Here is a 21360-nt window from a genome sequence, read left to right as displayed (position 1 = left end):
ACCAGCTGTGTGGCCTTGGGCCTGTCATTTAACCTCTCTAGGCCTCAGCTGCCTCATCTTTAACATTCTACCCATATGGTTGTTGTGAGAATTAAATGGGTGAATATGTGTTAACACATTGAGTTCAGAGTTTGGCCCATAGGAGAAATAAATATTGGTATAAGCATTTCAACAGTTAGACTAAGTGTATTTTTTTTTTTTTTTTGAGAGAGGGTCTTGCTCTGTGGTCCAGGCTGGAGTGCAGTGGTACAATCTCAGCTCACTGCAGCCTCGACTTCCTGGACTCAAGTGATCCTCCCACCTCAGTCTCCTGAGTAGCTGGGACCACAGGCACACACCATCATGCCTGGCTTTTTTTTTTTTTTTTTTTTAAGATGGAGCCTCTGTCACCCAGGCTGGAGTGCAGTGGCACAATCTTAGTGCACTGCAACCTTTGGCTCACTGCAACCTCCGCCTCCCAGGTTCAAGTGATTCTCCTGCCTCAACCTCCCGAGTAGCTGGGACTACAGGCATGCACCACCGCACCTGGCTAATTCTTTGTATCTTTAGTGGAATGGGGTTTCACTATGTTGGCCAGGCTGGTCTCGAACTCCTGGCCTCAAGTGATCTGTCTGCCTCAGCCTCCCAAAGTGCTGAGGTTACAGGGGTGAGCCACCATGCCTGGCCTATGCCTGGCTATTTTAAAAATTCCTTTTGTAGAGATGGGGTTCTCACTATTTTATAAGGGCTGGTCTTGAACTCCTGAGCTCATGCGATCCTTCTGCCTTGGCCCCCCAAAGTGCTGGGACTACAGACATGAGCCACCACGCCTGCCCGGATTAAATCTATTAAACCGGCTTTGTTCCCTGACTTGTAGAATGGGACTTGGTTGTCACAAGAATATTTATTTCCAGAAGTTTTGCCTTTTCTTGTGCAAGCTTTTTATAACCACTTTGACCTTTCCTACTCCGGCAAACAAGTCTGCTTCGTCCCGGTTTTCTAGTTCTCAAGTGAGGGAAGCGGCTGCCTCACTCCTGGAGAGGTCACACCAGGTAACTGTACACTCATAGAGGCCCCATGATGTCCTTGAATTTGACACTGGTGCCAGAGTCTATACCATTTTGGTTTATCTAAATAACCAGTGCTCCGTGGACTCTAATTTTTCTGAGACTGGACAAGGGCTATTTGAAAATTGTTGGCATAGTTCTGTTTCTGGAGGTTAAGGGATTTTTCTTTTTCTTTTTCTTTTTTTTTTTTTTTTTTTTGGTGAGATGGAGTCTTTTCTGTGTCACCCAGGATGGAGTGCAACAGCATGGTCTCAGCTCACTGCAACCTCTGCCTCCCAGGTTCAAGCGATTCTCCTGCCTCAGCCTCCCAAGTAGCACGCGCCATAATGCCTGGCTAATTTTTGTATTTTTAGTAGAGATGGGGTTTTGTCATGTTGGCCAGGCTGGTCTCAAACTCCTGACCTCAGTGATCTGCCCACCTCAGCCTCCCAAAGTGTTGGGGTTACAAGCATGAGCCACCATGCCTGGCCAAGGGATCTCTTTTGAAGCAGCTTCCTTTGCTTGGGGAAAATCTACAGGATAGGCCCGTTAGTCACACAAATATAAAAGATTCTTGGTGACAACTGTGTCATGGCTCATAACCAGAATACCAATGCTTCAGACCAAGATATCCTGTCAAGCCACAAGAATGATGGAGGCATCTTTAGCCCGACTGTGTCCTTACAGGGTTAGAGGGCGCTGGGCCTTAAAGATCCATTCAGGCTGCCCTGTCTCTAAACAGGGTGATTTGTTCTTGGGGGATTTGGGTGCCCAAGTCTGGCCCACAGATCGGGAGCAGAGGCTGACCCAAGCAGGAAGAATGGGGGAGTGGAACCGGCAGGGGCGCCAGGGGCCCTGAGCTGGGAGTGAGGGACCTCACTCTAGAGGGAAAGGGGGCTATTCTTGGCCTTCACAAAGGGGACATTTACCAAGGCACTCCTGTGGCTGATAGGTAGGCTGACCTGTCAATCAGGGAAGAGAGAGATTCAAGGAGAGAGAGACCCCTGAGTCCACTAAGTCAGACTCTCCAGAGCCATGACCCGGGAACCTAATTTCTCAAACCAGAGCCACAGGGTGGGGACATTGCTTGGACTGAGTGCTTCACAGCCTTGGCTGCATTTTAGAATCGTTAGGGGAGCTTTAAAAAACCCAGATGCAGCCGGGTGTCGTGGTTCACGCCTGTAATCCCAGCACTTTGGAAGGCCAAGGCAAGCAGATCACTTGAGGTCAGGAGTTGGAGACCAGTCTGTGCAACACGGCAAGATACCTGTCTCTACTAAAAATACAAAACTTATCTGGGCGTGGTGGCCCGTGCCTGCAGTCTCAGCTACTCAGGAGGCTAAGGCAGGAGAATCGCTGGCACTGGGGAAGTGGAGGTTGCAGTGAGTGGAGATTGCACCACTGCACTCCAGCTGGGCAACAGAGCGAGACTCTGTCTCAAAAAAAAAAAAAAAGAGAAAGGAAGAAAGAAAAAACAACAAACAAACCAACAACAACAACAACAACAAAAACCAAGAAAACTACAGATGCCCAATATATACCTCAAATGATAATGGAAAACAGATACTAAACAAACATGTGTACATTCACGTTCATAGCAGCACTACTCACAATAGCCACAAAAGGCAGAAACATCCCCAATGTCCATCAACGAATGAATGAATAAAAAATTGCAGTGCACTTTGGGAGGCCGAGGCAGGCAGATCACGAGATCAGGAAATCGAGACCACAGTGAAACCCCCTCTCTACTAAAAATACAAAAAGTTAGCTGGGCGCAGTGGCGGGCGCCTGTAGTCCCAGCCACTGGGGACGCTGAGGCAGGAGAATGGTGTGAACCCGGGAGGCGGAGCTTGCAGTGAGCCGGGATCACGCCACTGCACTCCAGCCTGGGCGACGGAGTGAGACTCCATCTCAAAAAACAAAAAACAAACAAACAAAAAAAAACTGCGGTGCAGCCAATACTATTCAGCTGTAAAAAGGAAGGAAGGCTGACCCATGCTCCAACACGGCGAAACCGCAGAGCACTAAGCCAAGTGAAAGAAGCGATGGAAAAGGTCACATTTTGTATGACTGATTCCTTTTCTACAAAATATCCAGAGTAGTTAAATCCATAAAGAGAGAAAGCAGATTTGTGGTCACCAGGGACTGGGGAAAGGTGGAATGGGCAGTGGCTGTTTAATGGGTACACAGCGTCTTATTTTAAGGGTGATAAAATGTTTTGAAACCAAGTAGAGGGGGTGATTGGACGACAGTGTGAATGTGCTAAATGCCACTGCATTGTTCACTTTAAAATGGTTAATTTTATATGAATTTCATTTAAAAAAATCATATTTTAAACACATATGAATGCCCAAGCCCCACTGCAGCCCCATGAAACCTGAGTCTCTGGGGGTGGAGCCAGGCATGAAGGAATCTCCCAGGTGCAGCCAGGCTGAGAGCCACACTCACAGGGGATTTGTTGCAGATGGGCTCACACCTGGTCCTTTTTCAGGTCTTATTCAGGTGTCCTCTCCTCCAGAAAGTTGTCTTCAAGGGAGCCCCCTCCTCCACCACCTCCCCACTCAGCGGGGTGACACACCCCTTCCCCCCACACTTCGTCACACCCAGGACAGTCTCCTTCCTGAGCACCCTGAACTCAATTACCGCCATCTGTTACCCCTCACCCTCATCCCAGATCACAAGCTTTCTTAGGGCAGGCACTATCCTTCCTTCAATTTCAGTTTCTCCAGGACTTGGTATTATGTGAACATTATGTGATATTATGAAATGTTGTGCGAATGACTGACTGATTGAAGAAATAAATAACAGTGATAAATGACTTTGTGAATCGGTGAATGAATAAATGAACGAATGAATGAGTGGTTGAATGCAAGCGAGGTTCACAAGTCCCTTGTAGCATTTCTTTCATCCATGTAGCTGGCCCAGAGCTTCTGAAAGTTTCTTTTGAGAGTAGGACTTTGATTTCTCCTACATGTTTATTTCTGCAAAATTGAGTAGCTTTACCTCTGGCAGATAGAAAGAAGGTGTTCTCAATTTCTTTTCTTTTTTTCTTTCTTTTTTTTTTTTTTTGAAACGGAGTTTCACTCTTGTTGCCCTGGCTGGAGTGCCATGGCACGATCTTAGCCCACCACAACCTCCGCCTCCCAGGTTCAAGCGATTCTCCTGCCTCAGCCTCCCGGGTAGCTGGGACTATGGGCATGTGCCACGACACCCGGCTAATTTTGTATTTTTAGTAGAGACGGGGTTTCTCCATGTTGGTCAGGCTGGTCTTGAACTCCCGACCTCAGGTGATCTGCCCACCTTGGCCTCCCAAAGTGCTGGGATTACAGGTGTAAGCCACCGCCTCCGGCCAGGTATTCCCGATTTCTTAATTGTCGAGCATCTCTTGCCATGACAGCCAACCTCTGCACATTGGACTCACCTGGGAGGCTTTAATGCCATACTGATGCCTGGGTCTCACACCCAATGTCTGAGTCAGTTGGTCTGGGGTAGTCAGAATGGCAATTATTAAAAAGTCAAGAAACAACAGATGCTGGTGAAGCTGCGGAGAAATAGGAACGCTTTTACACTGTTGGTGGGAATGTAAATTAATTCAACCACTGTGGATGGCAGTGTGGCAATTCCTCAAGGATCTAGAACCAGAAATATGATTTGACCCAGCAATCCCATTACTGGGTATATACCCAAAGGAATATAAATCATTATATTATAAAGATACATGCACATGTATGTTTATTGCAGCCCTTTTCACAATAGCAAAGACTTGGAACCAACCCAAATGCCCATCAATGATAGACTGGATAAAGAATATGTGGTACATCTACACCATGGAATACTATATAGCCATAAAAAGCAATGAGATCATGTTCTTTGCCGGGACATAGATAAAGCTGGAAGCCATCATCCTCAGCAAACTAACACAGGAACAGAAAACCAAACGCCTCTATGTTCTCACTCATAAGTGGGAGATGAACAATGAGAACACATGGACACAGGGAGGGGAACATCACACACTGGGGCCTGTCGATGGCACAGGGGGAGAGAGAGCATCAGGACTAATAGCTAATGCATGCTGGGCTTAATACCTACATAATGGGTTGATGGATGCAGCAAACCACCATGGCACACGTTTACCTATGTAACAAACCTGCATGTTCTGCACATGTATCCCAGAACCTAAAATAAATTAAAAAAAAAAAAAATTGGCCTTGGGTGTGACCAGGGCATGGAAGATTCTAAAAGCCCTTAGATGATTCTAATGTGCATCCAAGATCACAAATCACTGCATTAATACTTGGTTGCAGTTTTCTTAAATAGTTTTTTTAAAAAATAGAGACCGGGTCTTGCTTTGTCACTCAGGTTAGAATGCAGTGGCACACTCATGTTCACTGCAGCCTTGATCTCCTGGGCTCAAGGAATCTTGCCACCTCAGCCTCCAGAGTAGCTGGGACTACAGGTGTGTGGCACTACGCCTGGCTAGTTTTATTTTTAAAGTCGCAAGCCATTCAGAAGCTGACTTTAATGTTCCCTTATGTAGAAACAGGAGGATATTCAGCACAATCATGGTAGATGATTGATTTTGCTCTAGAATTTGATGCCATTTCTTTGAGTCTTATTACATTTGGGACCTGAAAGCTGGTAGCTTGTTGGGATTATAGGCGTGAGTCACAGAGCCTGACCCCACTTGCTCTTGCACAATAGTTTAATGCTGCCAAAGTGAGAAATTTTTAGGAGCTTGATAAGGCTGGAGGCTTATCTTTCTCTTTCCTAGTCTGTAAATAAACAGAGCAAGGTGAAGCCAGCATCATAATGTGACATTTCAAGCTTTTCATAGTCACTTAGGTAACAATCTATTAAAATCTTATGTGTATTGCTAAAACATCTTTTTTAGCTCCACATGTTTGTTTGGTTAAAATTATTATACCTTGCTTTCAAAGAAACAAAATGCCTAACCTCCGTGTTTTGGTTAAATAAGCTTAAATAGTTGTTGTTTTGGGTGATATTTTGTTGGCAGTGTTTGTTGTTTCTCTTAGTACAATGTGACAAAAAGGAATCCACTTCAATACTCATGACTAATTCTTAAATTAGATATGGTTCTGCCTAATGACTTCACAAATACTAGCTTTCCTTGGTTTGGATTTTAAAAATTATTATGGTAAAAAAACACATTACATAAAATCCACCATAACATAAAATCGACCACTTTATTATAGATTTTTTTATTTTTAGTTTTTATTTTTTGAGACAGAGTCTCACTCTATTACCCAGGCTGGAGTGCAGTGGAGCAGTCTCGGTTCACTGCAGCTTCAACCTCCTGGACTCAAGCAACCCTCTCACCTCAGCCTCCTGAGTAGCTGGGACCACCATGCCTGGCATTCATTCATTCATTCATTCATTTTATTTATTTATTTATTTATTTATTTATTTATTTATTTATTTATATTTTTGGTAGAGACAGGGTTTCACCATGTTGCCCGGATTGGTTAACCATTTTAAAGTGTACAACTTAGGCATGTTTAAATACATTCTCAATGTTTTGCAACCATCACCACTATCTAGTTCCAGAACTTTTTCATCACTCCTGTACCCAGTTAAGCAGTCATTCTCCATTCTCTCTCTCTCCACAGGATTCCATTTATATAAAATTCCCATAATAGGCAAATCCACAGACGCAGAAAGCAGATTAGTGGTTGCCAGCAGGGTGGGGATGGAGAGAAATGGGGAATGGCTGTTAATGGAAATGAGATTTTTCTTTCTTTCTTTTTTTTTTTTTTTTTTGAGACAGAGTCTCATGCTGTCACCCAGGCTAGAGTGCAGTGGCACCATCTCAGCTGACTGCAACCTCCACCTCCTGGGCTCAAGCGATCCTCCCACCTCAGCCTCCCAAGTAGCCAGGACTACAGGCGTGCATCAGCAAGTCCAGATATTTTTTGCATTTTTAGTACAGGCGGGATTTCATCATATTGGCCAGGCTGGTCTCTAACTCCTTACCTCAGGTGATCCTCCCACTTCAGCCTCCTCCCAAAGTGCTGGGATTAAAGGCATGCGCCACCACCTGGTCAAGGGATGGAGTTTTTTCAATGGTAATAAAAATGTTCCGGCCAGGCATGGTGGCTCATGCCTGAAATCCCAGCATTTTGGGAAGCCGAGGTGGGCGGATCACCTGAGGTCGGGAGTTCGAGACCAGCCTGACCAACATCGAGAAACTCTGTCTCTACCCAAAATACGAAATTAGCCGGGCATGGTGAAACATGCCTGTAATCCCAGCTACTCGGGAGGCTGAGGCAGGAGAATCACTTGAACCCGGGAGGCGGAGGTTGTGGTGAGCCAAGATCGCGCCACTGCACTCCAGCCTTGGCAACAAGAGCGAAACTCCGTCTCAAAAATATAAAAATTAAAATTAAATAAAATGTTCTAAAAACTGGTTATAGTAATGGATGCACCAACCTGTGAATATGGTAAAAACCACTCATTTTTGCACCTTAAGTGGGTAGATTGTATGGTGGGATGTGAATTATATCTCAGTATATCTGCTTTTTAACAAAACCAACGAAACACCTTATGTCTAACTTGTTGAGCTCCAAATAAGCCTTGGAGTTGTGATCTTTATTGTTTTGCTAAAGTGTTTGACTCTGGGGAGTGTGACAAAATGGGCACGTCACCTCAGGCAGCTCTTGAAGGGAAAATGAAGTTTCTCCTCCCTACTTCTTGGGCAGACTTAATTGACTGCTGTATTTTATTTTTCTTACTCCCAGAATGTTTTAAGAGTAGGCATTTTCCTCTGAGTATAGCTCTAGGGTGATCCATGAGTTTTTATATGGAGTGTTTTTATTAGCATTATTTCCCAAATATCTTATAAATGTATTTTTGTTCTAGAGTAGTTCAATAGAAAGGCTTGACATTCTCAAATGTCTTTCTGCATCTACTTTTTATTTTATTTTGTTTTATTTGTTGCCAACTACAAAAGACATCCAATTCATCTACTTTTAACTTATTTCTTGTGTTCTTGCATTATGATCAGGAATATGACTGTAAAATTTCCAGTTTGTTATATACAATGGGCTTTCCGTTTTACTTGATCTCATTGTGTCAAGAACACTTAAGGTAAGAGCTACCCTCTTAATAGATTTTAAAGTGTACAACACAATACTGTTATTTATAGCTACATTGTTATACAGCGGATCTCTCGAACTTTTTCCTCTTGCATGACTGAAATTTTATATCCACTGACTAGCAACTCCCCATTCCCTCCTCCCTCCAGCCTCTGGCAACTACCATTTTATTCTCTTTCTATGAGTTTGACATCATATAAGTAGAATCATGTATTTGTCCTTCTGTGATTTGCTTATTTCTCTTGGCATCATGTTCTCCAGGTTCATCCATGTTGTCACATGACAGGATTTCTTTGTTTTAAAGGCAGAATAATATTCCATTGTGTGTATTATTTATTTATTTAGAGACAGGATCTTGCTCTGTCACGCAGGCTGGAGTGCAGTGGCGTGATCTCGGCACACTGCAACCTCTGCCTCCCAGGCTCTGGTGATCCTCCTGCCTCAGCCTCCCAAGTAGTTGGGACTACAGGTGTGCACCACCACACCTGGCTAATTTTTTGTGTTTTTAGTAGAGACAAGGTTTCACCATTTTGGCCGGGCTGGTCTCGAACTCCTGGCCTCAAGCGATCCGCCCACCTTGGCCTCCCAAAGTCCTGGGATTACAGGCATGAACCACCACTCTGGCCTCCTTGTATGTATATACCACATTTTGTTTACCCATTCATCAGTGGACATCGTTATACCTTTTTCCATTTAATTGAAAGGAAGTCTACTCTTTTCAAAGGATACAGTTCAGAACATTTAGTCATTATATTCTCCTCCTCTGTAATATCCTTACTTTCTTTTCTCTATTTAGTTCAACAAAGACTGAAACAAGTGGGTGAAAGTCTACCACCACTGTTGTATTTTTATTAATTTGTCTTAGTTATTCCCTCCAATTTTACATATGGAACAGGATGCTAAAACGGGACTCTCGTTTTGGCTTCAGCTGAGACTCCAAAGTGGAGTGAGATCAGTGCAACAGATGCCAAGAACTCTACCTCCTAAATTGGGGAGCTAGATTGCCTATGTAGGACATGCTGACAGGCTGTAAAAATGACTAATCCCACAAAGCGGAGTAAATGAGATAAAGTACAAAGACAATTTATAGGAGAGTTATATGGTAAAAATTTTCTGCCATTGTTAAAAGCTGTACTTTTGAAGAATAATAATATGGAAAAAAGATCGTAACATACTCTTAATGGGAAAAAAGCACAGGACACAAAACTATATGCTTAATCCTAATTGTATGAAATACACGTACAGAAAAAAGACAGGAAACAACCTAATTGGGACTTCAGGTACTTTTTCTTTTCTTCTTGACATTTGTCTGAATTTTAGAAATTTTCTACAATAAATATGTGTTGGTTTCTTTTTAAAATCTCTCTTGTTTGTTTTTTTTTTTAATAGATGGAGTCTCACTGTGTCACCCAGGCCGGAGTGCAGTGGTGCGATCTCAGCTCACTGCAACCTCTGCATTTGGGTTCAAGTGATTCTCCTGCCTCAGCCTCCCAAGTAGCTGGGATTACAGGCATATGCCACTGCTTCTGGCTAATTTTTGTATTTTTAGTAGAGACAGGGTTTCATCATGTTGGCTAGGCTGGTCTCAAATTCCTGACCTCAAGTGATCTGCCCACCTCGGCCTCCCAAAGTGTTGGGATTACAGGTGTGAACTACTGTGCCTGGTCCTTTTTAATCATGTTTGAGATTAGAAAAAAAATACTTTTAAAAAGATAATTCAAATATCCAAATAATCACCTTTTTTTTTTTTTTTTTTTTTTTTTTTTTTTGCTACCTTTGCTCTCCAGCTTATAACCAATATATGAATGAAAAGCAATTGATTTGGGATCAGTCTTCCTCTCACACAAGGTCCCAGACAGAGGCAGGTTGGTGGATCAGCAACCTGGCGTCATTAGCAGCAGGTTTAACAGCAGTTTCTGTTGCTTCTTTTCCCAGTAAATGGCCAGAATATTCCAAAAGGATGTGTCAAGTTTGCCTACTTTGTTCTCGTATATGTATTTGCAGCTGGTGCTGGGACCAATGCAGTAGTTGTAGTTTTATGTTTAATTACAGCTGAGAAATTCAGTTGCCATAGATATAGAGGGCTAGGATGATGTTACTGTTGCCATTTGCCTCACAAGCTGGTTAAAATTGACCTTTAAAAATCTAAGCTTAATTATCTTTACTGCCAAAGTAGGCCCCCTGGGGTTGTACCTTATGAAGTCATATTTTGACAATCATTTCCTTCTTTTCTCATCATTAAACCTTATTTTCTGGATCTGCCATGAAATGCACACGGGCCTCTCTACATTGCACATTTTCCAAATTCACACAAGATCGAAAACTGTATTTGCATTCTGCCTTTTCCCTGGAGAAGGAGCTGAAGGAGGTCCCAGGAAGACTTACTGGCTTATTTCCAATGGGCTCACCTGTCAGTGGCAAAAAAGTGGGGATAGGAGGTTGGGGGTGGAGTGAAGATTTTGATGATCCTAGGCGCACCTCATTTCTTCCTCCACACAGCACTATCTTGTGTATGTGTTCTGGAAAATAGGTTCTATAATGAAGTTTGCTGTGGTTTGAAACGTTAAGCATCCTCAGAAGTCAGGCGATGCACCAGCGATGCTCCCACACTGCATGCCTGTGTGCACAGCTGCAGCGCCCCTGACTCCACTAGTAGCTTCCACTGGTCCACAGCAGTTGAATGCATGTCTTCATTCATTCATTCTTTGAACAAACGTCCTAGAAACTGAGGATACAGCAATGAACAAGAGAGACAAGGACATTAGCTTTATAGATCTACTTTGAATGGGGGAGGCTGAACTAATACTCTCAGAAGCAACTCTACAATCCCCCTGGTAGGTGCTATGAGGGAAGAACCCAGGGTGCCATAAGAACCTCTTTCTTTTCCTTCCTTCCTTCTTCCTTCCTTCCTTCCTCTCTCTCTCTTTTTCTTTCTTTCTTTTTTTATTTGAGACAGAATCTTGCTCTGTCACCCAGGCTCGAGTGCAGTGGTGCAATCTTGGTGACCTCTGCCTTCCAGGATGGGATTTCACCATGTTGGCCAGGCTGGTCTTGAATTCCTGACCTCAGGTGATCTACCCGCCTCAGCCTCCCAAGGTGCTGGGATCACAGGTGTGAGCCACCGTGCCTGGCCAAGAACTTATTTCTGATCTATGGCATGGGTTATGGGTTTTAGGCAGCCTCTCCCAGGAAGTGACATTTCAGTTAAGACCTGAACAATGGCACTCCAGATTTTCTGTATCGGAGATGATTCAGGACAGTATTCAGAGTAGATGAAAAGGGTTGAAGCTGTATGTCTGAGAAAACAATAATTACTGTCAGGAAAGGAAGGTGATGGATAAGGTCCCCTCAGACACACCTTTATCACAGTACAGGGCATGACAAATAAGGTATTCAAAGAGCAAGCGCAAATGCCCTGAGGTCAGTCTCCTAGTGGGATATTTGGATAAAAGATCTAAACACAAATTTTCATCACTGTAAACCAGTCTCAGGACCCCTTTACTCTATACAAATTATTGAGAATTCCAAAGAGGTTTTATTTATACAGATTATATCTACCAAAAATAAATTACCTATTAGAAATTAAAACTGAGGCCAGGTGTGGGGGCTCACAACTGTAGTTCCAACACTTTGGGAGGAGAAGGCGTAGGCAGGAGGATTGCTTGAGCCCAGTGGTGGAGGCTGCAATGACCTATGATTGTACCACTGTGTGGCAGCTTGCTGGGGACAGAATGAGACCCTGTGTCTTAAAAAATAAAAATAAAAAAAAAGGCTGGGCACAGTGGCTCATACCTGTAATCCCAGGACTTTTGGAGATAGATCACTGGAGTTTGAGGCTAGCCTGGGCAACATAGTGAGACCCCGTCTCTCCAACATATACAAAAAAAAAAAAAAAAAAAAAAAAGCTGGGTGTGGAGTTGTGGAGCTGTAGCCCCAGTTACTTGGGAAGCTGAGTTGAAAACATCGCTTGAGCCTGGGAGGCGGAGGCTGCTGTGAGCCACTGCACTCCAGCCTGGGCTACAGCGTAAGACTCTATCTCAAGCAAAAAATAAACTGAGAAAGTTTAAAAACCTTTATTAATTCTTCTAAAAATAATAAACCAATTACATATTAACGCAACTTTTTTTTGTGAAAAATATACTTTGGGCAAATAAATTTTGGGCAAAGTGTAGCATTATTTTACATTTTTATCAATATTCTAAATATCTGGCTTAATAGAAGACAGCTGAATTCTTTTTTTTTTTTGAGACTGAGTCTGGCTCTGTCGCCCAGGCTGGAGTGCAGTGGCCGGATCTCAGCTCACTGCAAGCTCCGCCTCCCGGGTTTACGCCATTCTCCTGCCTCAGCCTCCGGAGTAGCTGGGACCACAGGCGCCCGCCACCTCGCCCGGCTAGTTTTTTGTATTTTTTAGTAGAGACGGGGTTTCACCGTGTTAGCCAAGATGGTCTCGATCTCCTGACCTTGTGATCCGCCCGTCTCAGCCTCCCAAAGTGCTGGGATTACAGGCTTGAGCCACCGCGCCCGGCGACAGCTGAATTCTTATATGGCCTCTACATTTAACCTCTTGTAATATGTTATTATTTAGTTGAAGTATACTGTTAGTCTGAATTATGTCCCCACTACCTCAGAATGTGAGTGTATTTGGACACTGGGTCTTTACAGGTACAATTAAGTTGAAAATGAAAACATTAGGGTGGACCCTAATCCGCTATGACTGGTGTCTTTATCAGAGTAGGAAGTCTGGACCCCGGCACAGAGCGAAGACCACATGGAGACACCAGAAGCATGCAGACATCAGACGCCAATGAGGGAGGTTTCAGGAGAAACCAGCCCTGGGGATACCCTGAGCTTGGACTTTCGGCCTCTAGAATTGTGAGAAAATAAATTTCTGCTCTTTAAGCTACCTGGTCTGTGGTACTTGGTGAGGGCAGCCCTATTAGGCTAATGTATATATGAAGAAAGTTTGGCCTCATACAGATAGGTGTAGTTGGAAAAGTGCAGATATTTTAAAGGCCTTTTTAGATCATTGTACATAGCCTTCTTTGAGTATACCCAAACTTTTTTTTTTTTTTTTTTCGAGACAGAGTCTTGCTCTATCTCCCAGACTAGAGTGCAGTGGCCCAATTTCAGCTCACCGCAACCTCCACCTCCTGGGTTCAACCAATTCTCCTGCCTCCGTCTCCTGAGTAGCTGGGATTACAGGTGTGCACCACCATGCCCAGCTAATTTTTTGTATTTTTAGCAGAGGTGGGGTTTCACCATGTTGGCCAGGCTGGTCTTGAACTCCTGACCTCAGGTGATCCACCCACCTCAGCCTCCCAAAGTGCTGGGATTACAGGCATGAGCCACCATGCCCTGCCTGACCATACCCAAACTCGACAATTGATGCTTTATCTTATAGGTTAGCTGCATGTGGACTCTGAAGCCACATCAATGACTTTTTCATATTCTCTTATATTAAAATCCATTATTTTGCTTTGCTTTCTTCTTTTGTCTTTTGAGACGAAGTCTTGCTTTGTTGCCCAGGCTGGAGGGCAGTGGTGTAATCTCGGCTCACTGCAACCTCCACCACCCAGGCTCAAGCTACTCTCCTGCCTCAGCCTCCTGTGTAGCTGGGATTAGAGGCCTGCACCACCATGCCTGGCTAATTTTTGTATTTTTAGTAGAGACAGGATTTCGCCATGTTGGCCAGGTTAGTCTCGAACTCCTGACCTTAGGTGATCCACCCGCCTCTGCCTCCCAACGTGCTGGGATTGCAGGCGTGAGCCGCTGCACGCAGCCTGCACTTGGTCTTTCGATGGATCTTTACTCACGCATGGCTTCATCGAATTGTGTTCTGGTCATTTGGAAAATATCAGTTCATGGAGTGATGCAGATTTTCCAAATGTTATACAAAATTTAAAAATCACATTTGGTAACGTCACCACCAATCTCATCAGAAAAGTATGTAAAGTATTGGAAAGTGTCCACACTTACAGTGGTGGATACAAGTTTCCCAAATGCTAATTTTCATTTAAAAGCTCAACTTTTATCATGCCAACAAATATTTCAGTTGTTCTCCTTGAAGCGACGGCTCACTCCTTTTATTTTCAAGAAAATGTTGACCAAATACCCAAGTCTGAGTAAGCACAGTTTGTCAGTCATTCTTTTAAGTAAAAACGAAGTTCCATCACCAAGAGGGCTGGGAGGCCAGCAGCTCAGGCACAGAGGATGTTGCCTGGAGGTAATCACTGTCCTCCGGTTCGCAGAAGGGCTTCCCATTTCATCACACAGAATATTAAAAAATCATGTACTCCAAAGTCAAGATGTCATAGAATTAATCATCTTAATGGTTTCTTCACAGACATTTTTAAGTGAAACTGGCTTTTCCTCTCCATGAGGTGTACTGTGGTAAAAAAACAGGCCACGTTCAGCTTTGGATTCCTGTCCTGTCTGTTTTACTTTCAAAATAGACTTTAAATCCGACCACTTCTCACTAAAACCCACTTTTACCCCCGGCTTGAGCCTCCACCATCTCCTCGGATTGCTGCAGAGGCTTTCAGACTGAGGTCCCCACTCCGCCACTTAGCCCATTCCAAGCTATTCTCCACCCAGCAACCTCCTCCCCTGAACACCCTCTCCAAAGCAGCACACACACCATCCCTAACCTGGCTTGATTTTTCTTCCCAGTACTTTAGAAGGTGAGCTCCCTCAGGAAGGACTTTGTTTGGTGCCATGTCTGGCACCTAGTAGTTGCTCAATAAACATTTGTTGGGTGAATGAGAAAGAGTGCCAGTTCCCAGCGACACCTCCCCTAACTGAAAGTGAAAAAGACTCCCCTCCTCCTGCTCTTCCTCTCTCCCTCCCTCCTTGTGCTTTTGGGCCAGGTCTTGTGTTTGACCTTGGGAATATAAAGGCAAATAAAACACACAGCCCCTCCGTTCGGGAACCTCCTGTTCCAGTGCAGAGGACAGAACCAATTTTGTCCACTGAGCCACAAGCTATTCTGATGTGATTCAGTGGATAAAAGCCCAGGACTTGGGGTGGCAGAGACCTGGCTTCAAAGTCCAGATCTTAACCTTTCTGAGCCTCAGTTTCCTCATCTGTAAAATGGCAATAATAGTTCTTTGTGAAAATTAAATAAGATAATATAATTAGGTGTTTTGCATATTAATTATTAATGGTAGCTGTTTTTAAGTGGTGAAGGTGGAATTTATGTCTTGAGGACTAGATTTTTTTTTTTTTTTTTTTTTTTTTTGACAGGATCTCACTCTGTCACCCAGGCTGGAGTGCAGTGGTGCAAGGTCAGCTCACTGCAACCTCCGTCTCCTGGGCTCAAGTGTTTTTCGTGCCTCTGCCTCCTGAGTAGCTGGGACTTCAAACATGTGCCACAACGTCTGGCTAATTTTTGTATTTTCTCTAGAGTCTGGGTTTCACCATGTTGGCCAGGCTAGTCTCAAACTCCTGAACTCAAGTGGTCTGCCTGCTTTGGCCTCCCTAAGTACTGGGATTACAAGCATGAGCCACCAGGCCTGACTGAGGACTAGAGTTTTTAAAAACACACCCAGAGAATTCACTAGAGAGGAGGGTACGGGGGTGGAGACAGGGTAGGAGAGCTTCCGGGAGCAAGGCACGTGGGCCCATGTCTGGGGTCTTGCTGACATGGTGAAATGCGGTGTGGTGAGTGGCTGAGGTCTGGAGGGACTGGGATGGTGCTAGACGGGTTGGCAGGAGCTGGTGACCCGGCCTAGGGGGCTTCTTGCCAGCAGGCAGGGAGGTGAGACCTAGGCAAAGCTGCCTGGAGCCAGATGTCTGGCAGCAAGGTGGAGGATGGATTGGAGGAGGCAGGGAGACCAGTGAGGGGCAGGACCCACAGGATGCCATGAGGGTGAGGGCAGGGGCGGGGTGGCAGACAGGAGGCTGGGGAAGAAAACTGCAATGGAAAGAAACTCAAGCACCGTGCTGAGAACCGGGACACTCTTCCTGCCTTTCCCCCATCTCTTGCACCTATAAGTTGAGGTACACAGAGGTAAGCTCCAAGCCACCCAGTGGATGCCTGAAACCATGAATAGTACCAAAGTCCATATAGATGACTTCTTTTTCCATATATATATAGCTTTGATAAAGTTAAATTTATACATTAGACACAGTAAGAGATTAACAACAATAATAAAATAGAACAATTATCTGGGCACAGTGGCTCACACCTGTAATCCCAGTACTTTGGGAAGCCAACGCGGGTAGATCACTTGAGGTCAGGAGTTCGAGACCAGCCTGGCCAACATGGTGAAACCCCCATGTCTACTAAAAATACAAAAATTAACCAGGCACGTGCACATGCCTGTAATCCCAGCTACTCAGGAGGCTGAGACAGGAAAATCGCTTGCAGTGAGCTGAGATTGTGCCACTGCACTCTAGCCTGGGTGACAGAGTGAGATCCTGTCTCAAAAAATAAATAGAGAAATTATAACAATATACTGTAATAAAAGTTATGTGGATGTGGACTCTCTCTCTCTCTCAAAATATCTTATTGTCCTGGACTTACCCTTTTTCTTGTGATGAAGAAGGGGTGGAGCAGGGTGGTGCAAGATTTCGTTGCTACTCAGAAGGATGCACCATTCAAACTTACAAATTGTTTATTTCTGGAATTTTTCATTTAATAGTTCTGGACCATTGTTGACTGTGGGTAACTGAAACCATGGATGAGGTGCGGTGGGGGGTGGCTACTGTATTTGTTGCCTGGAATTTCCTGTCCCTCCTGTCTATCTCAGTAAGATGATACGGGTAATCCAGGATGTCTATTTCTGCAATGAGGCAGAATATTTTAACAGCCAGTCTGACAGATGGGTGCCCGATCTCTTAACGCTGCTTTATTTTACAGCGAGGGACACATGGAGCCCTTCGTTAGTTAGTTGGTTTAGATGCATCACACTTGGTTCTAAAAAAAGACCTCCTTCTAACTTTTATACAATAAGCACTTATTGGCTGATAAGTGTTAAAGATATCATATATTGTTTGAAACACAATACTCTTTGTTACGAATTATTTATAATAGAATGTTCTTAAAATGAACTGTGCTCCTCTGAGCTCCACAGAAAGGCCAGAAACACTATAGCCTGCCTTCCGCAAATGTTCCTTATTGTATAAAAGTAACACATGCTTATGAAAGAAAAAGCACAAAATTAAATGGAGTCAAAAGTAAAAGATCGCTATCTCCTCCCCACCATCCCTGAATTCTTAACCCATCCTTCAGAGGGGAGGCTGTAGCCTGACAGACATTTTCTATGTATATCTTTTTATAATGTAGTTTTTAAAAACCCAGAAATGAGCTCACATTCTATTTCCTGTTTTGTAGCTTGCTTTTTCTCTTCAACAATAGATCGCCTTTTGGAGGTCCAGGCATTGAATCGCACCCCATTCTATGTTTTGGCGGAAGAGTCCTCTCTATGCGGAGTTTTTTCTTACAGGGAAGGGTGGCCTTGAGCCCAGCCATCGTTAGTAGAACAAGCAGACTTCAGAGACACCAACTTAATTTGCAAGGGGATCCTTGGAAAAATGGCAGTTTTTGTCCTTTGTAGCACACCAGCCTGTGGCTGGATATGTGCCTGGAACTCATGGAAACTCCAAGGGTCCCCAGGCACCAAGGAGGTCCCAGGAGGAACTGGACAATGGCTAGCCCCAGACAGCAGAAATGGGGTTTGTGGCTAGATCAGATTCTTACTGTAGGGGATCCTCAGAGCCCAGATAGAATATATTTAGACATGTTTTCCATTTCCTCCAGGGCTTTCATCATTGACCTTGAGAAATAGAATGGCAAGTTGGTTTATGGCAAGGACAAGTTCCTCCCAGGAAAACTCACTGTAGCATTCACTCAGTAGGCTCTAGCAAAGATGATTCTTTGGTGTAATAGGTTAGCTTATGGAACACAAAGAAAATAGTTGTTGACAATAAGAGTCAAAGTCTGTAGAATATTTGATGGGATTTATTCTGAGCCAAATATGAGTGACCCTGAGAACATGTGCCCAAGGTGGTCAGGCTTGGTTTTATACATTTTAGCGAGATATAAGACATCAATTAATACATGTATGATGTATATTGGTTTGGTCCAGAAAGGCAGGACAAGTGGAAGCAGGGGAGTTTCCAGGTCACATGTGGATTCAAAGATTTTCTAATTGGCAATCAATCGAAAGACTATCTAAGACCAGGCACGGTGGCTCATGCCTGTAATCCCAGCATTTTGGGAGGCTGACATGGGTGGACTTGAGGCCAGGAGTTCAAGGTCAACCTGGCCAACATGGTGAAACCCCATCTTTACTAAAAGTACAAAAATTAGCTGGGCATGGTGGTGCATGCCATGCCTGTAATCCCAGCTACTCAGGAGGCTGAGGCAGGAGAATCATTTGAACCCAGGAGGCGGAGGTTGCAGTGAGATGAGATCTCACCACTGCACTACAGCCTGGGTGACAGAGCAAGACTAAGTCTAAAAAAAAAAAAAAAAAAAAGGTTCCTATCTACAGACCTGGAATCAATAAGAAAGGAATGTCTGGGTTACAGTAAGGGATTGTAGAGATCAAGGTTTTATAATGTTATGCAGATAAAGCCTCTAGGTAGTAGGCTTCAGAGAGAATAGATTGTGTTTCTTATCAGACTTGAAGAGTCTGTTCTGTCACCCTTAAGGTCTGTGTTGATGTTAATGTTGATCAGCTGGACCTGAATTCCAGAAAGGAGGAGGGTATAATGAGGCCTGTCTGCCTGTCTCGCCCCCCACTTCCCATCATGGCCTGAGGTAGTTTTTCAGGTTAACTTTGGAATGCCCTTAGCTGAGAGGAGGGGTCCATTCAGATGACTGGGGGGCTTAGAATTTTATTTTTGGTTTACATTCTCCCCCTTCTGGCAAAAATTTGCCAGAGGCAACATCAATGGTCACCAAACTTTTATTTTGTCCCACAGTGTAGCCAGGGTGGCATGGCTGCCTGCCCCAGGTCCATCTAGTCCCTTGGTGGGACCCCTATGGCCAAGGGACTTCAAATCAAAAGACTTACAGCCAATTTAAATGTTCTAGGCTAGTCAAGAATGGACATAGACCAGCATTCATTAACCCTCACATTTTTTAGAATAATATAAAAGCCAACAAACAAAATGCCAAAGGCAGGGTTATAAAATTCACTTATCTTTAACTTCTATGCATTGAGTTACTGTAATCTTGGTTTCAGTTACAGACTTATCTTTAACTTCTATGCATTGAGATACTGTAATCTTGGTTTTAGTTATACAAAACTTAGCTATACAAAACTTAAGCACTGTTATACAAAAACTTAGCTATACAAAACTTAAGCACTGTTAAAACCTTTCAAGCTAAGGAATTTAGGGACTTCTGTTGTGCCACAATGCTTTTATGTGATCTTTTAGTAATTTGTCCTAAGGTGACTGATTTAAAACTTTTTTTAAATATATATCTATCTCCATAAACTCATAACTATGTGTGCTATACCCAGGAGGTGTTGTCATGAGGTATCTTTATATCCTTTTAGTAATAATTTTCTTTTAATTCTATAGGAAGCAGGAAATTGTTTATGTTTGGGATGAATGAAAAGGTGCCATGAATCTAGTAACCCAGGAGGCAGAGTTCCTTATTTTGCCTGCTGTTTAGGCATCTGTGTACCCATCCTTGATTTGGAGGGTCTGAACTAACTCTATCCCTCAAAACCAGCCCTTACAATCTCATGCTTTTGGAGGACCAGGCACTGAATTAGACCCCATTCTCTGTTTTGATGGAACACCTCTTCCACCATAGTCCCTGCGACTAGAGGTGGGGTGCTGGTAGAGTTTTAGCAGCAGGGCATTTGCAGTGAGAAACAAATGGGCCCCAGGGGGATTCCAAATAAGGGAGATTGGCAGGCTTTGTCCAATCATCTCAGAAAACCATGATTCTGGTTTTCTGGGAAGAAGTACAACTATGAGAGATAAATAACATTAATAATTTGACAGTCCACTTTGGGAGGCCAAGGTGGGTAGATCACGAGGTCAGGAGATCGAGACCATTCTGGCTAACATGGTGAAACCCCATGTGTACTAAAAATACAAAAAATTAGCTGGGCATGGTGGTGGGCGTCTATAGTCCCAGCTACTCGGGAGGCTGAGTCAGGAGAATGGCGTAAACCCCAGAGGGGGAGCTTGCAGTGAGCCAAGATCGTGCCACTGCACTCCAGCCTGGGCAACAGAGCGACACTCCGTCTCAAAAAATAAAATAAAATAAATAAATAAATAAATTGACAATCAAAAGAGAATTCATTTGTCAGATGGGAGAAAAAAGGAACCTTTTTCATTGGGTGCCAACTAAAAACATTTAGAAAATTATATCCTGTTACTCTAGAGGATTACTGTAGCCAAGAAAGAATTCATGATTCAATCTTCACTCAAAAATAAATGTCAGGGCTGGAATCTAGTAACAGGCGTTATAATTTTTATTTGAAACAATTTATCTTTCTCTAGCCCTCCTTTTCTACTAAAGAGAAACTATAGTAAGACCAATTTGTGTGCAAAATAAGTTGTTTTTTTTTTTTTTTTTTTTTTTTTTTAGACAGAGTCTTGCTCTGTTGCCCAGGCTGGAGTGCAGTGGCATGATCTTGGCTCACTGCAAGCTCTGCCTCCCGGGTTCACACCATTCTCCTGCCTCAGCCTCCCGAGTAGCTGGGACTACAGGCACCTGCCACCATGCCCGGCTAATTTTTTTTGTATTTTTAGTAGAGATGGGGTTTCACCATGTTAGCCAGGATGGTCTTGATCTCCTGACCACGTGATCCACCTGCCTCAGCCTCCCAAAGTGCTGGGATTACAGGCGTGAGCCACCGCGCCCAGCTGCAAAATAAGTTTTAGGCTTATTATACTTGGTCTGATTATTTACATAAAACGCAGCAATGATTGATTGGCCAGATAGGCTCTTTTTAGATTGGCTTTGCTGGAACTTTAACTAAAAATATGTTATTCTAGGCAAAGCATTGGTAGAATAACCAATGTCTCCAATTGTTTTGTTTTAAAAGAAAAAAGACTCTTACTAAACTTATGCAAATAATGATATTGATATAAAATCAGAATGCTCATGAACAGTTTCCAAATTTTGGAGAACTCAGGTAGAGAAAAAGGTAAATTTACTCACAAAAACATTTTTTACCCAGTTGCTCTAAACTATAAATAACTCAGAAGAAAAAGATTTCCTTGACTTGTCTTTAACCAGAGCAGCAGGC

At 43.6% G+C, this 21360-nt stretch overlaps 1 protein-coding gene across 4 annotated transcripts in view; it reads right to left on the bottom strand.

Moving 5' to 3' along the window:
• Window positions 1–8958: 8958 nt before the first annotated feature.
• Window positions 8959–21360, bottom strand: part of CFAP263 (cilia and flagella associated protein 263) — a 78445-nt gene continuing 66043 nt past the window's right edge. For 2 of the 4 annotated variants that reach the window (XM_045383134.3, XM_074027143.1), the window contains one exon: window positions 8959–10862. In XM_045383134.3, the coding sequence (XP_045239069.2) occupies window positions 10836–10862 (27 nt within the window). In that variant the 3' untranslated portion in view covers window positions 8959–10835. The remainder of the gene's footprint in view (window positions 10863–21360) is intronic. The other 2 variants (XM_074027139.1, XM_074027140.1) reach the window with 1 other exon arrangement.

Source organism: Macaca fascicularis, chromosome 20 (assembly GCF_037993035.2).
Source record: "Macaca fascicularis isolate 582-1 chromosome 20, T2T-MFA8v1.1".
NCBI classification, from domain to species: Eukaryota; Metazoa; Chordata; class Mammalia; order Primates; family Cercopithecidae; genus Macaca; species Macaca fascicularis.
The sequence above is the reverse complement of the archived record's forward strand: the minus strand, read 5'-3'. Positions and strand labels throughout refer to the sequence as shown.